The 17101-nt window shown below is 37.3% G+C and overlaps 1 protein-coding gene across 2 annotated transcripts in view; it reads right to left on the reverse strand.

Annotated features, from left to right (window-relative positions):
• GBE1 (1,4-alpha-glucan branching enzyme 1) overlaps nt 1-17101 on the reverse strand; it is a 168716-nt gene that overhangs the window by 59747 nt on the left and 91868 nt on the right. For both annotated transcript variants that reach the window (XM_040582917.1, XM_040582916.1), the window contains exons 8-11: nt 8092-8207; nt 7715-7842; nt 3927-4025; nt 965-1075 (exon numbers count right to left, since the gene is read on the reverse strand). In XM_040582917.1, the coding sequence (XP_040438851.1) occupies nt 965-1075; nt 3927-4025; nt 7715-7842; nt 8092-8207 (454 nt within the window). The remainder of the gene's footprint in view (nt 1-964; nt 1076-3926; nt 4026-7714; nt 7843-8091; nt 8208-17101) is intronic.

Below are 17101 nucleotides of genomic sequence, written 5' to 3' on the forward strand. Positions count from 1 at the left end.
ATTAGCCTTTATAAAAGCAAATAAGCACAGAATAATATACATTTCCAAGTAATGCCTGAAGCTCTTCACCAGGACTGGGACTCTACTGTCATGCCTTAAGTGAACACTGTGTAACAGTCTCCGAGGTAAGCGTGTAAATAGCTACACAAAATTAAGCTGATAAAGTCAGAATTCTCTTTTTAAAATAAAATACATGCCTTGTTTTAGACATTTCTGTTGACTTTTATTATAGAAAGTATAGGAAGTAGAACGTCAGCTTCTTATGTAGAAGAAAATGTTGAAGGTACATTACTTAAACCTTTTATTAGAAAATGTTTTGTGGTGGGTTTTTTTAAGTTCCTAATTTTAAAATTCTCAACCAACGTGACTTCTGATTCTTCAGAAACAGCCATTACAAAGACTGTGGGAGGTGAGTGTTATCAAAACTATTCATTTCTTTTTCATTTTTCCATATACAGAACCATTACAATTGCTGTGTTTTGAACAAAACTGTTAAAGAATATTTCATTTAGATCTCAAAAAAGGATGTCTGCAATCCCTCTGGAGAGGAAAACATTTTCTTGAAAGGAATACAAATCTCAAACAATGATTCAGTGAACAAATATGCTAAATTGTGATACTCTTTATGATTATCATAAATGGTGCTCCAGTTTACTTTATGGAAACCAGATTTTCCAAAGTATGGATTAGATGCCTTCAAATGTCTTATGACAGACAGGCATAACAGGAATAATTTCTCATTTCTTAAGAACCAGAAAACTGAAAAACAACACCCACCTACTCCAAGCAAGAATCCTTCATTAAGGAGGATCAGAAGAAAACCCAATAATTAAAAAAAACAAAACAAAACAAACAGCAGTTCAGATCTACCTGTCTCTGTTGCCTATTCTTCTCAACCCTTGCCTCATTTTGTCTCTAAACCTCATCTTTTACTTCCTTATATACAAACAAACAGATAAAATACCTGGTCATGGCTCTCTGCATATGCAATGTATTTCTCTTCATACCGTCTGTTTGTTAATGTATGCACAATATTGCCCATATTCCAGTCTTCATCTTTCAGCTCCTTAATAATCTGCAGAAATTAAGGGAAAGACCACCGAAAAGTTATTGCTGTTTCAACTAAAAGCACATTACTACTTTTCTTCATTATCTTGGTGCAGAAAGTTCTCATGGATTGTGAACTGTTACTTCTCCTATTCCCAAGTTTTGAAGTTGTGAGCTTTCTCTGATAATCCAAAGAGATTTCTTCTTTTCAGTTCCGCTACCTAAACATAATAAATAGGACACTTTGTCTCTCCTGTACTTCCAATTATAAGCAAGGACAACGGGACTTGCCATCCACCATGCGAATCCCCTGATACACAGGCAATGTGACTGACAGGAGCTGCAAAAAAGCACTGCACCAAAAACTAGGAAGAAACATGTGGGCATGTATCTACCCTACACACAATACTGAAAGAAGTTCAAGCAACCCTGGCACACGGCAGCTTCTAATTACAGCTTAACCACGGGGCTGACTGGTGGAGAACGTATCACTACAAGACAGCACTATGCTATTGCCAGGAAGCGCACAATAACATCAGAAGGTACTTAGCACAGGGACTCGCACTTTCCCCTGATCTGTGCATTCCCAGTCAGTTCCAAACCCAAAGCTTTGTAATACAAAACAAGCTTTACATTTTTGGCCGTGCTAGCTCCTGATTTCTAGCAATTTAAACCACATCAATAGTAACTTTCTGCCCGACATGATACTACTTCCTCGGTCTTCTCAATCTAGTCCAATTTCAGTCTTAGGCCCTTCATTTTTCTTTAGAGACCTCCATTGATCACTACAACTTAAAAACATGTATGGAAATATATGGACATAAAATAGAAGTGATAAAAAGGCAGTAACACCAAGACAGTTAATACAATGCTGTAAAACAACATTCTGATTGTAACTGGCCATGTATTCCTAAACAGCCTTTTTTTCTTTTCCTTTTCTTTTTTTCTTTTGACTCCAAAAATTCTACTTCTGAATACATTCAGGTCCCTGTGCATCATCATATTACGTACCACATCTATCTTTAATCTGAACTAGTAGAGCCACTGTCATGGCGAACAGCTTATCTTTCTTACTTCTACAAATTCTTTGGAATTACTTCATGGAACCCTGGAGATCCTTCAAGTTTAAAACTGATTTTAGGAAGCTGCCTAGAAAACTTGCTATTAACAGGTACGTACTTACAAGCTGGAGAGAAAGGGGAGCAAGCAGTCTAGGACAGTTTAATAACAGCTGATAGACTGTTTCTAAACTTTTCCCTTCCAATTGTTTCAGCTTTATTTTTGCCTCCAGAAATGTGGTAAATGAATTATGTGCATCATCTCCTTCTCTAACTCAAGGTCTTCTGCCGTGGTTGCTTATTTGCAGCTTCCTTAGCTAGAAGCTCCTGCCTGCATGACCCTATGTTCCTGCACAATCGACACATTCCTAAATAACTGGAGTCTGCTGGGAAACAGCCTGGAGTATCATAGCTGAATTTACACCTGTCAGCACGCCAAGCATCCACCTGCTGTCTCACATTAAGTACCTGCTTAGGCTGGAAGATGTTTTTCTCCAGTTAAGAATGGAACTTACTGCAGAGTAGGTACGATTCCTCTCCAAGTATTGCAAATTAAAACAAACAGACCGTATCAGAGACTACTAAATTAGATTATCAATCTTTTGCCCATGTAAAATTCTACACTGTGGGGTTTTTTTTTCTTTGTAATATGAACCTGGCCACTTGTATTTTGTCTACCTAGGGAACTGCTCATCTCTGCCTGTCCTAAAGCATGGTAAGGAAGTTGCAGGCGTAAAGGAGAAGGGAAAAAAGGAAAAAAAATAAAATAATGATCACAACAAGGTGAAGGTGTTTCTTATTACTAAAGAAATATGAGCCCTCACTGCATTCCAGGATCTAAATTACACACTCTGAAGTTTAATGATGCTGTCCCTGTTGGAAAACCTGGCAAGTTTGTCTTCTGAATGAAAAGAGGTTTGAAAACTGTTTTTCAATCAGCTCTTCACCACCCAGTTACAAAAGTGAAAGATGCTGAAAGATAAGTTAATTTGCTTTTTATTTTAAGCTACTCAGTGTATTTATTAAAGCATTAATGCTCATATGAAACATTTATTGTTTCAGATCATCATGACAGCCTGAGGGATTTGGATGCAATCTTCTATCTAACCGAAAAACATTCTCTAAAACATCAGTAAAAGCCTATTGAGATCATTTAGTGTTTTACTGCTTTTCTTGTGATCCTCTGTATTGAGGAAAAGGTGATTTAAATCCTTATCGTAGTCAGTGTTTATTAGTATATTACTGTTCTTGAAGAGCATTTACAGATTTTCATTATTCCTTTTGTAACCTTACTATACTGTTCGCTGTTGTTTCTATAATTCACTTACGTTTACTTTGGTTAAACTTTCAGCTCTACCTAAGTTCAGTGCCAACTACTATGCCAAATTTCAGGAGGGTTCCTTGCATGTTGCTGGGGTGGCTGGTTTTGGTTTGTTTGTTTTTTTAATATGTGTATGCATACAGTTAACTTATCTACCTGTTCACATGCAATATAAACTAAATATTCTATAGTTGTTGCAAGACACAGGTTACCACAAATAAAACAAGTCTATGTGTATCGTACAAAGAAAACAAGTGTCAGACAGAATGAAAAGAACAGCCCCTGAACTTCTGAAACCTACAGGATATCTGACAGCTCTCATTTCAGCCACTAATTCCTGTGCTTGAGCCTGTCAGAATTTATTTTAATAGGACATTTATTTTAATAGGACATTTTAATAGGACATTAACAGAAGAGAGAGTAAAAATTGCCAGTAGGATTGAGAAGTATTTTTGTGTATGCACAGAAACATCCCACATATTTTTAAAAAAAGTTCTCACCTGTATCCATTTATCTGGAATAGCCATGGCTAGTCGATAATCAAAACCCCCTCCTCCCTCTGCAACAGGACGACAAAGAGCTGGCATTCCAGAAACATCCTTAAATAAAATAATAATAAAAACCACAACATCATTTGCACAGCATTGCAATTATTACTTCAGATTGTCTACCATACAGTAATACTTCTGTGAAGCTGTTTATAGTTTACAGAGTGTTTGTACAGACTGACCAGTGTAAAGGAGGAGAAAAAAAACAAAACAAAACAGTGAGTGATTATTACACCCAGATTTGCTGTTTGAATGCAAAAGTTAAGATGGGAAATCATTAGGACTTTTCTCATCAAACACTCTAGTACAAAATATTTTAACAGAGTAGATATTTGAGCAGGAAGAGACCTCAGTAGATGCAGAATTTGAAACAATCAGCTCTCAAGAGTCAAGTAATCAATAGAAAGTAGTCTATGAAAGACAAATTAAACCTTCATTTTTTAATTGATATTTTGTATTAAAAATGACATAAGAAGAAAAGGTTGAATATAAATCAGTGTAAGGAAGAAAAATACAATATCTACTCTTTTCCTAAATGCACAAACCCAAAACTATTGATCCAGGTAGCCCTGGAAAGTGACATGCTCTTACAGCATAATTTTCCAGTTTCATATTGATGGAGGCTGAACATCCTTAAATTTGTATTCAAAGTTATTAAAATATTTATTTAACCATTTTATAAGGCAATTTATCTCCATAGCATTCTTTTTCTAAAGTTAATCTGTACAGAGAATGAAAATCTCCAATAATTGCAGAATGTCTATCAGTACTCAATTTTATTAACTTATGTCAGTGAGAAGGCATTCTACGACAATGTTTACGGATTAACATATATCTCTTCCATCTACACAACAGAACTTATAAAATTAAATTCTGACTAGAACCAGGGCTTGATTAGGACGCTCTGGTATTCTGGATTCAATCCAGTTTTAAATCCAATTGCTGCATTAGACAACGAAAAAGCTATTTGCACTTTAAGTTACACACAGACGGGCATACACACATACGCAAGTCCAGCCCCCACACCCGCCCTCCAATACTGACACAAGCGAGGAGAGGGATCACATCATCATGAAGCTCATGGCTGGAATCCCGGAGGCAGAAGGCAGGGCTGCCACCCAGAGACACCCTGACTGGAGGAATCTCCACAGCAAGCTCAGGAAGTTCAGCAAGGGCAACTGCTAACTCCTGCCCCTGGGATGGATGAACCCTTGCATCCAGCCAGGCTGGGAAGCAGCTCTGCTGGGAAGATGGTGGGGATCTGGGCTGGCAGCAAGCTGAGCAGAAGCCAGCAGCCTGCCCTGGCAGCAGGGATGGCCAGCAGCATCTCCTGGCCGGCTGGGTGAAGAGCAAAGCCAGAAGATCAAAGGAGGCGATTATCCTCCTTCATTCAGCAGTCATTACATCGCACAGACAACTGCATCCACGGTCCACATGCTGTAAATACCAAACAATGAAGCAGAAATTCCTTCCACACCTTTAGGTATTATAAAAGGAAGTTCAATAGCTCGCCTAAATCTGTCCAGAAGTATAAAAACAGACTAATGCTCTCTGAATTACGCAGAACAAGATGATCTGAAACAAAAGCCTTTCTCTCCGATGCTATGAAGACTACCTGGACAAGGTCTGACTGTGAGATTTAAGTAGCTCCCATCTACTTCATTCAGAGAATCACAACATGGTTGGGGCTAGAAGGGACCTCTGGAGATCATCTAGCCCAACCCCCGCTAAAGCAGGGTCACCTGGAGCAGGTTGCACAGGATCCATCCAGGAGAGTTTTAAATGTCTCCAGAGAAGGAGATTCCACAGCCTCTCTGGGCAGCCTGTGCCAGGGTCTGTCACCCTCAGGGTAAAGAATTTTTTCCTCATAGTCAGATGGAACTTCTTGTGTTGCAGTTTTGCCCATTGCCCCGTGGTGTACCTTCACTGGGCAGCGCTGAAAAGAGCCTGGAGCATCCTCTTAACGCTCACCCTTAAGGTATTTGTGTAATACCTATTTGTGTAAGTTGATAAGATGGCACAATTCTCAAAGTCAGATTTTTAGGAAGTAAAATTCCAAATGTAGTACTATTTATCTCTATCTAAAGCTTTTACCTGAACACACAAAAAAATGATTCAGTGTTAATTTTTCAGTATATATTCCAACACATGTAAAGAGCCAATGCCTAAGCATTTGTTCAGACTTCAGTTTTAAATGAGCTGAATATAAAAAAACCCAGAAATCATAGCGGTAGAGGTTTTTTGCCTGTTTGTTTTTATGCTACTTTAGGCATGATGTAACTTTACCTAACGTTTTTTCTTCTCATGACACAAAACTTTAATTAGAGCTCTATTTAGAAGGCCAAAATCAAAACCAAGTATATAGTCAGTAATACCTAAAAACTTAGAAATTACTAAGACAGCAAATAAACAGAATATTAAAAAGCCGTAAAAATAAGCAGCAAAATAATTAAGGTATGTATTACAATTAGTTATGGATAGACTAAAACATTTCTCATGTGGCGCTCATTCCATCATCATTATAGGCAAGCAGACATTCTTCATTGTCTTTCATAATTTTCAATTATGTCAATAGTTCCTCCTTCTGAAATTCTCCTTTAACCATGCAGTACATTGATCAATCCTCTGGTTTGTGTACTGACTCCCCCAGGCAGAAAATGATATATTGAAATAGAAGCAGTTTTCAATGCAAGCAAGAGAAACTGAAGACACATCTTAGTAAGAAAAAACTTTTAGGCCAGGTAATACAAGCAGAGTGAACTCAGAATTTCATTGGTAAGAATGCTTATAATCTAAAGCCACCTAGAAAATGCACAAATTTTACTTCAAATACACATATAGCTCAATGAAACTGTCTCAAGTTTACTAGCGACTGCTCACCAGACGCTGTTTTTGATAGCTTATCATGAAACTTTTAGAAGTTGTCTAGAATATAAAACTTTACCATAAGTAAAAAATGAAGTTAAGCAGTATTTTGTTTTCTGATGATAAATAGGTAACACTTAAGTAATACAAAGTTTTATTAGAAATCAAGATAGATATCAGATGGATGCAACTCTTTAAATGAAAAGAATTATTTAAATATAGTAACATAATAATCCTCAAGGTTTAAATTATTTTCTTTTTTAAATAAAAATATTAGAGAAAACATACCTATTCATAGAACTTCAATGCTCTGGTGTTTTGTACCATTAGAATTTCAATGTGCCAACAGTCAAAAATTGATCTCAATCAACTCATAATATAGTCTATTTACTCCCACAGAGACTTGAATAAAATTAATACTAAATTTAAATTAGCATGCACATTCAACATTTATAATTTTAGAACATTTATTTTGAAGGGGAATTATCAGTTATGCCAACGTAATTCAAAATATGCAAAACCACACTAGGGCTGTTAATCTTTAGTACCATGAATCGCTAGTGACAAATGGCAATCATGCAAAGGCAATAAATTAATAAAAACCAATCTCATTACAAGTTCAAGGAGATGAAGAGAAGAAAAGAAAAAAGAAATCCTCACATTAATTAATGACCCATTAATGCAGAGAATATTCCCAAAGTGCATATTCCAGTTGTCTTTCCCCACAAGACGAAATCTGTCCACTAATTAATACCTCTGAGCTCATGTCACTACTTCAGTACCTGAAGTGTGACTTGATAATTAACCGGAAATTCACATCCCAAAGCAAACTAATCAATATTAACGTCACTGAGGATGGCAAATTCTGATCTTACCTCCGCTATGGTGATGCATTCTGGATGCAAGAATTTAATCATGTGGTTGGCCAGCATGAGATAACACAAAGCATCTTCATCCACTTGTAGGCCAAAATATTCATTGTAATCTCCACTGAATCCTGTGCCTAATGAGACAGGAAGTTTTAAAGGTCACAGTCACTTAAACAAACAAGGAAACAACATAGCTATTTTGTAATATGCCTTTTTGTAAGCACCAAATTTATTCCTAGTTTCAGATCTATCCATATAGCAGCACAACAAGATATCAGCACATCTGGAATTTTTTGAGCATTCCAGTGAACTTTATAGCACTATTTCCACAGCAACTGAGATGCAACAAGGCTGCTGAGATTAGAGTTGCTTAAATTACTTACCAATCCCATGATGGTGATACAACATAGATGTAACACCATCAAACCGGAATCCATCAAAGCGATAGTCTTCGATCCACATTCTCAAATTAGACAGAAGGAATCTCAAAACTTCCCAGCTGAAATAACATGAATGTATTTGAAAAGCTTTAGAAACCTGGGATCAACTAGAGTTCCTTATACCATGCTCCCCACTTGCACAACCAGTACGTGTACTGGACGTCTTACCACTTTAATGCCTCCTTCCCCATTTTCAATTAGCCTTTTCCTAAAATGTTTTTCTTCCTTAAATCTTTGTCTTTTACTGCACGTAATTTTAAGATTGCAAATACAGGTTTAAGAAAAATTGTCAACTAAGTATACAGACACCTAATAATAGGTGAGTGTTTGAACACATATACTACATTTAGTACCCATACTGGCACTGTACTTCACCTCTCTAAAGATGGTTATACTCTGTAGGAAAAGATCTTACAGAAACAGGAAGAAAATCATAACAGGAAAGATATCTTGTCCAAGATTTTAAGGATTAACAGAAATTTATAGGCATAATAAAGTTGAAAAGCTGTTTTCCAATGCTCACCACCCCACTCCCACCTCCCAATTATTTAAAAATCACCAGTAGATTACCAAATCACCTACTGTGTTGTAAATTTGCACGTTTGAAGAGTAAACCAACTTATGGAAGCTGAGGAGGTATTTTCTGAAATTCAGAACAACAGGAATGGGGTACAGCACACACACAAAGCACAGACATGAAATAATTTTTTTTTATATATATATATATAAAGAGGTTCCAAAGTGAGCAAGCACACAGAGGCATTTGTGAACAAAATTCATATTGAAGAACAAAACAGTTGCAGGAACAGTCTTCCTACTGTTCATCACATTCTCTTCCAGGACACTGGTCTCAACAGCTTCAAAAGACCCCCATACCTTCTCTTCACTGTTCACCCTCCATGTCACTACCCTGGTGCCACCCCTGGCACAGGCTGCCCCAGGTGCATCTCCTGCAAGCTATGGCTCCAAAGAGTTCACCAATCAGCCAACCATGTGAGGTACTGAAACTTGTTTTGCCCACGTACGCGACACTTGTCAATGTTCTCCCTAATCCATTTCCCAAGATAGCGTCTCCACGACCACACTTTCTACCAAGTTTCTGTTCAGAGAAGAATGCAAGCTACCCAGCAGCATGCAGGGTCTCACCAACCACCCTCTGGTGGGTGAGACTGAAGGGGTACACCGAGCAACAAAGCAGTCAGCATCACTCTTAAAATTTACCGATGCAATTAGTTGGCATAAGGCAGTGAAGGAAACCCTTTCTACGCTTTATTTAACAGACATCAGCGACAGTAGACTCATGAGGCAATTATGACGAGCAAAACCTCCATTTTGACAAAACAAATGTCCCTGCCTTCCTCCCTCCCTTCCAAAACCTTCCTCATACGAGGGGTGCTGTAACTCTGGAGTTAGTGGCATTACACGAAACAATGGGGAGGCTGTGGGCACACCATAAAGCTGGCAAAATCCTCATCTCACCAAAGAGCCAGTTCTTATTTATTTCAATAGGACTATAATATTTCTCCTTTTCTTTTCATGTACTGCACACAGATATTACACTTGTGCATATAAAGAGCTAAATATTACCACATCAAAAACTCCGAATTTAGGACATGTGAATCAGTCCGATGTGAACTGCCTCAGTTCAGTACCTTTTCTGAGCATGCACGAATGACAAGATTTTTTCTTCCACCATCACGTTCCCCTGCCTTGCCCCAAATAATCCCATTCACAAGACAACACTATACTAGGAAGATGTCAGGAGCTTGTCTACAGAACCCTTTATATATTTTTTTCATTTCTCAGGTGAGATGATTTGCAATGAACGAATGAGAGAGATTGCTCTGATATTGAAAGGAACAGAAAGGTATCAGAAGTCCTGCAAGCTGGTCACAAAAATACAACTCTCTGCAAATGTTCACTGCATCCTTTTCTGACCCAGTATCAAATTTGCAGAAAGCTATTTGCTGCAAGCTAAACACTGTGAGCAAAGTCAAAGCAGTAGCTGCATTGCAATAAAAATACTCTCATAAAGAATTAATATAATGCATGTACAAAGAGTAGATTAATTGCTACGAGCACCAGCCAGACTTAAAATTTACTTCTCCTCATTACAGACTGCCTGATTACATAACCTTGAAGTTCTTAACATAGCGAAGAGGATTTGTACATTTGTAAAACATACACAGGAGTCCCCAAATGGATAAGAAATGTAATTTTTCCCACCATTTTTGGCACTGAAGATTGTTATTTTGAAAAAAATGGACAATCAGTATGAAAATAAATCGTAATGACTTACATGAAAAAGTGACTACAGATAAGAACAAACAAGATGAATTTGTTGAACCAAAAGATTAGTTAGCAAATTGATGAGATCAAAAACCTGAGTAGGAGCAGCAGATGTTTTCCAAGCATCTGATTGCACATGGGAGAGAAGATTGTAAATAAATAAATAAACACATTAACTGTGATTTCTAAACTTGGAAAAATTCGGTTTTAGGATAATTTCTAGGAAGGATGTCAAATACTAGCAACCATATTGACTTTTAGAGAGATAACTACACAGCTCTGTAACACGAGCCAGAATAATAGTATTTTTGAAATATGCAAATCACACAAAGCATATAGAGATTCATTATTTCATCCAAGTCAATTTGTTTATGGGAGCAGCAGCATTAGAAATAGAAGTTGACAGAAGTAACAAATAACTTCGCAGAATGCCAGTGGAGGCCAAAATCATAGCATAATTGAAATACATCCACAATAGACACAATAATTCACAAACATTTCTAAAAGAAGTACAGTCTCATAATTTTACAGACAGCTATGGAAACAGGATAGCATTCATTAAGAATGTAATTTCTTCTGGGCAAAAGCCATATCTGAAATTATATCCTAAGAGTATCTCATATTTTTGCATACCATAAAATTGAGAAAGTTCTTTCATTGCATGCATGAACTAAGAGAGGAAAATATATCCCGTATTATCATTAAGGAAGAGAATGATTTACACTAAGAAATTTAAGTCATTCAGAATTCACTCAGACATCGTTCAAAACAAAGGTGGTGTTCGCAGAGAAGTCTTGGGTTTTTTTCCCCTCCCCTTTGGGGCCAACTGGTCACACATTTTAAAAACTGAATTCTCATTTGAAAAAGTAAAATGAGTACATACTTAGATGACCTGGTTTCATAAGGTGGCAAGAATTTTAACAACTTTCCTGTATTAGGTCAGCAGAAAACCTGTGAAATTGCTTACAAGTCACACCCATCATTTACTTTTTTTCTCCCGTACTAATAAAAAAGCAAAATAATGATTCACTGTAAGAATTCTAAATTCCTGTCCATAATGACCATGAAATATTTAGATGCAAGTAAAGCATTTAAATAATTTAATTTTGTCACTAAGGAGAAAAAATAATATTGATTGTACCTAAAACAGTTTGAAGCTGTAATTCTTGAACCATATTAATGTTGACATTCAGGAACTGCATTTATGCTTATATTCTAGAAAGTGAGCAGAACTGCTGACCTTACAAGAATCTGGATTTTTATGATTATTTACCTGTTTTCAGTTCTTAGTATTTAATTAACTTGACACAGAGTAGCACTGAAATGCTTAAATACTACTTTTCAAATCATCCCCAAACTTTTCAACAGCTGACTGGCTTAAATTCCACTAATGGATTGATAAACATTAAGAAACTGGCACTCAGTCTGATAATGCTAAATTTCACAGAATCTGGTACAAGTTATTTTATGAACTAAACATCCAGATTTGATACAGAGATGTTCTTTACTCACTGCTGTTAACCAGTTTGCCTGTTATCTAGCTGCACTTTGTTTGATCAGCGCGATACAAAAGCATACCCAGTCTTACCCTATTTGGAAAAAACACAACAAAAAGAATAAACTCTCTGTATTTTAACATACTTCATTCACATGGAAAAGTAATTCCTCACTGTCCTCTAGGTAATATTGTTGCCAAGACCCCAAGCTACCTCTAGCTATAAAAGACTGAGAAGTTGAAGCAGTGCAGCAGGTGCCTACTTTTTAGTCAAGGGACAATCCTGACTCACGCTGTTAAGATTGCTGTCCATACCTGCGCTCCTAATTACACCGAACACCACTCTGTGGGAACGGACACATTTCTCTCACTCAACAGAACATGATACAGTTGTTAACAGACCTAAAGAGCTTTTGCTTGGTGATCCAAGCTGCATTATATGTGTCCAAAACGAACTGTGCAGACAACAAACCAAAGAGTTGCCCGCCTGGGGTATATGATAATTTGCGAGTAGAAGAGGTCAGAAGCAACATGTCACTTTCCCTGGATCAATCCCAAGAAGAGCAGCAGTGAATTAACTTTTTCCCTACAATAACAGCTAGAGGCACCGATGTAGAGTGCTACTTTTTCTGGACCTGGGACTTCTGAAAGGACACTGCATGACTGCACCCCATACAGCCAGAAAAGAAACAAGTTGTTCTATTCAGCAATGCTAAGCTTACTCACATTTCAAAGTTAATACTTGGACACAAAATAACTTTTAAGAAAAAAGCTTACTCTGAAAACAAGTAATACTAATTAATAGCAGTGGCATAAATATCAATAGATGAGAAATTACAGAAGACTAAAGCTTTCAGCGTAAGACACTATTTTTTATATTATTTTAAAATAAATAGAAAACAACTGACAAAAATCATGAGGACAGTCTTCTCGACACTCCAACTCCCAGATGCAGGAAAATTCAGCTGGTAAGTTTTCAGAATGGCTGCAACATACTTGCAGTATTCTTGAATTCTTCTTCACAGTGCCACAGTATTTTGGATATCATTAAAATAAATTAATATGATGAAACGGATTTTTTTTAAACATCCCTACCAAAGGCAACCAACCCAAAAGACAATCAGTGTGGTCAAGATCCCTTTGGCCAAGCAGTTCAAGCCGTTGCACTGTGAAGGTGATCTGGGGACCAAGACAGAACCTACAGGTTAGATGCCTAAGTCGTAAAGGTCTCTATTTCTCGCCCATCACAATCTTGTACACGGACAAGGCTTGAAATTAACACTTTCAGTAGCAGTAGATCTCTGCTTACAGAAAGCTTGGAAAGATATTACCTATACCATATGGATTATAACTGCACTTTCTTAGGCAAGCTAATGGGGATAGCTCCCACTTCTCTAAGTCGCCCACCGCTCCTGGCTCAAGACTTCCTTAACAGAGAGCTTGGATCATTAAGGAATATTTATCTATATCTTTCAGTATCATATATCAATGATAAAGAGCCACTTTTTTTTTTCTTGACGCCTCTGAATTTAAAATAAATATTCTTTAAACCTAGCTCCCTGAGCTTTTACCTCAGATTTATCAAATATCCTAATTACTACCCCACTGTCTTCTCATTCCCCACTTAGTGCTTACAATCGATTGCTTATCACTTTACCTCTGTTCTCAAACAAACCTTGTTTGTTTTAAGGAGAAATGGATCCATACCATGGCCTTTGTGTTTCACTTTATTAGATTATGTGTGCTTTGCTACCTGTATAGAATTCGTAACACTGGAACCGCTTATATATTGAGATAGAGCAAAGGTGTACACAGTGCCATACAAAAGACATGTAACTTGATCTTTGGTCTGCAAAGCAGCATTCTCTCTCAAATGAGATTTCAAATAAAGAAGCATTAAATAACACAAGTAATGGTGCATGACGGACCTCAAGAGTTTTACCTTTCCTTAAGGTCCAGTATGACACCAAAAACATTAAAAGAAGTTTCATTTGCCAATTAGATCACTTAGACTAAAAATTTCATGGCCAACTCTCCTTACAACTAATGAAATGTTCTCACTTAGGAAATCTTGATGGACATTGTAGACTCTCAGGATCCAACCATGGAACAAAGAGGACCCACTACTGAAAAAGAATGCACATACATCGCTACAAGTAGATGAAGGGTTTTGACAAACAGCAATTGCTATGCAATAACAACTTTAAAATCATCAGCCCGTTCAGGTTCATGCATGAGTAGACATACTCTGACATCAGTAAGGGAAGAAGGTCCTACACTGAGGACACACGAAAGCATCTGAACTATAAGGAAATAAATGAATAAAGAACACAACATCTGAAATCAGAAAAGACAAGCAAAGCTGACCAGGTACTAAAAGGCAGGCATTTGAATGCATACCCAATCTTAACCTCAGCAGGTACAGGGACAACATCCCTCTGAAGCAGGGCTAGATTACCTGACCCGCCAAACATTAACACATTTGTGTCTGTCCTAGAGAACCACCTTACTAATCTCACAGAAGAGCCGAGTCTGCACCAGAACACAGTAAGTGTTCTAAACTGGTCTGAAGTACAGTCTGCCCCACGGCCAGAGGAGGATGCAGTCCCTATATGAAAGTCTGAAACACTCTATCAAGTAAATGGGATGGGGTCTCGGTAGGACTTTGTCACTGTGAAAAATCAGTGTAAAAGTTGCTTGTAATTCACAGCCAATGCTGTGGCTCTCAGGAATCTCTCACTACCCAAAGAGACAATGAAAAAAAGCTAACCAGCCCTCATGGACTTAAAGCAAAGACCTACAGGAAGACACGTCATTCCTAATTTATGTTGTCACAGTGAGGTGACAAAATGTCACACAAAGTGCATGTGACCTGTTAATGGTCCCTTTCGATCTGTTTCTGGTCAGGTATTTGAGTATCAACCCCAACACTAAATCTATCACCCGTGAGAAGAGCAGTGGTGGCCGCAAAACCCAGCCCTTCTTGGGATCAATGTCCAGAAACCGTCAGACACATAGTGACTGGCATCACGGAGCCGACAGCAGCCTCCACTGGGAAGTAAGATCCTTCTGCACAGCAATGCAAAAGGTCAGGGCTTTTTGCTTTGTTTTTGTTTTCAACAAAAAGGGTGCTTAAATCTAGGAACGGTCACTGATAGCAGTCCTCTTCCCAGTAGGAGCTGAACTTCTGATGAACTGCTTAAGCAGCTTTCCCGACCACAGCAGTTGCCGTTAGGCAGCTGATTTCCCTAAAAGTGAAGTTCCCAAATGGCTCGAGCTTCGGGTAAACAACCTCACCGCTTTGTATAAAACTGGGTAGACAGGAGAAGGTAGACGCAAACATTACCAGATGGGGGTAAACCAGTCATGTTTTTAAGGAAGTCAAGATTCTATCTTTCCATATTCCAAGATGGTATTAGGTAATCTTGATCACGAGTTTTCAGGCACGTATTTCTCACAGTTATTAAATGCCTTTCACTCATAGAGAGAATAATATCAAATTAAGGTGAAAGACAGGTGGCTGCAGGAATGAAAGTCCTTTCACAGCCACTTGTTCTCAGTTGTTTTGAGCATTTTTACAGAAGGATACAGACCTTTGAAAAGGGCTGATAGGAAAAAAAAATGCTTTCTATATTTTTACAGGATATTATTCCATTAGGTTAAGACTGTATAAGAGGCAAAAATGCTAAAAATAAAAACCCATAGGTGACCAGTGCCTCACTACTATAAGCAGTATGAAGTAAGAGGTGGGTGAGACCCTCCATTAGGCATAAATCTGTGCTGGAGAAACACTGGAATCTTGCATTTGTAAAGATTAAATGAACAGTGAACATGTAACCTGGGCATATCTAAATCCAGGAAGGTGGTTTTATTCTTAGCCACAGAAGTTAAGGAATTATGTCATCATAATTAGAAAGCCAATGACATTACGTTATTACAAAGCTATCACATAAGTCACTGAAAGACTAAAATCTTTCCTGTAACAATTAAAACTAACGGATGCTTTTAGCAATACTTGCTGCAGACATCTTTGCTAAAACATCCCATTCCCTGAATCAAGATGGAAAAGCTCAAAAGTATTTCAGAACATCAAGGCCAGCCTTCAGGAAAACGTTACTTAATTATTTAAGTAGAGTTTTAAAAAGTCATGAGAAGTTTAAGTGAAGGAAGGATTATTTTCAAATTTGGAAGAACTTGTTCAGTGAAGATATGAAGCCCTTTCACAAACTAAATCATACTGGCTTCTATTAGGCAACATAAAAGTTAATACTGGTAAATTAATTGCATACAGGATTGCATAGTTATTTCTATACTGCCCTTTTCATGGGCAAAACTCCAATTCTGCAGAAGCCACTGGCAAATATATATATATAATTTTATACTTTTCTATTTAAAAATTCTAAAAAAACAAAACACTGGTTATTATATCATGTATTTTGTGACATCCAATAATCAATCTGTAATTTGATATTCTGAGAAGTGAATAAATATAAAATACCAAAATACTAAGAAATAAAAATAACCAAAATAGTTTTCCTGGTTTAATCATGGTAAAAAAAAAAAAAAATCATTTAAGTATAGCTTTTGATTTTTTAAATGTAAACAAGCACAGCAGCTTTGAAGGTGCAGAGGATTTTCCATTTTAGTTAAAATCGAAACTCTAGAGTGCCGTAGCAGACAGAATACCCCTTCTGGAAACACTAATCCTGATCCCTATAAATCCAGTGTTATGCGGGGAGAAAGACTTTCATGCACTATGCTGTAAACAATGTAATAGCAATATGCATTTATTAGCCTTGATTCATATTCAGCAATTACTTTGGGAAAAATATTTCTTAGAAATAGACACATCCTTTATTCAAATACAAGCAGTAGTTTTAAATTCTCCAAGAACATGTTTACTTCTTTTTTTCCCCCCAATGCTATTTCATCTGTTGGCACAAAGCAGCACTATACAGTAAGGTCCTTCAGGAGCTAGTGGCACAGATGATACAATACAGAGGTCACTTAGGGTGACTGAACATGTGCCAGGTAAACAGTGATAGATAGCCTAACATTTTGTCCAGGGGGGAGGGGGGAAAAACCAACCAAACAAAAAAAACAAACAACAAAAAAAAAAAAGGGGAAAGAATAAAATGAGAGTATGTATTTCTCCTTGCAGGTTCTCCC

The sequence above is a fragment of the Falco naumanni genome, chromosome 2, assembly GCF_017639655.2.
Source record: "Falco naumanni isolate bFalNau1 chromosome 2, bFalNau1.pat, whole genome shotgun sequence".
NCBI classification, from domain to species: domain Eukaryota; kingdom Metazoa; phylum Chordata; class Aves; order Falconiformes; family Falconidae; genus Falco; species Falco naumanni.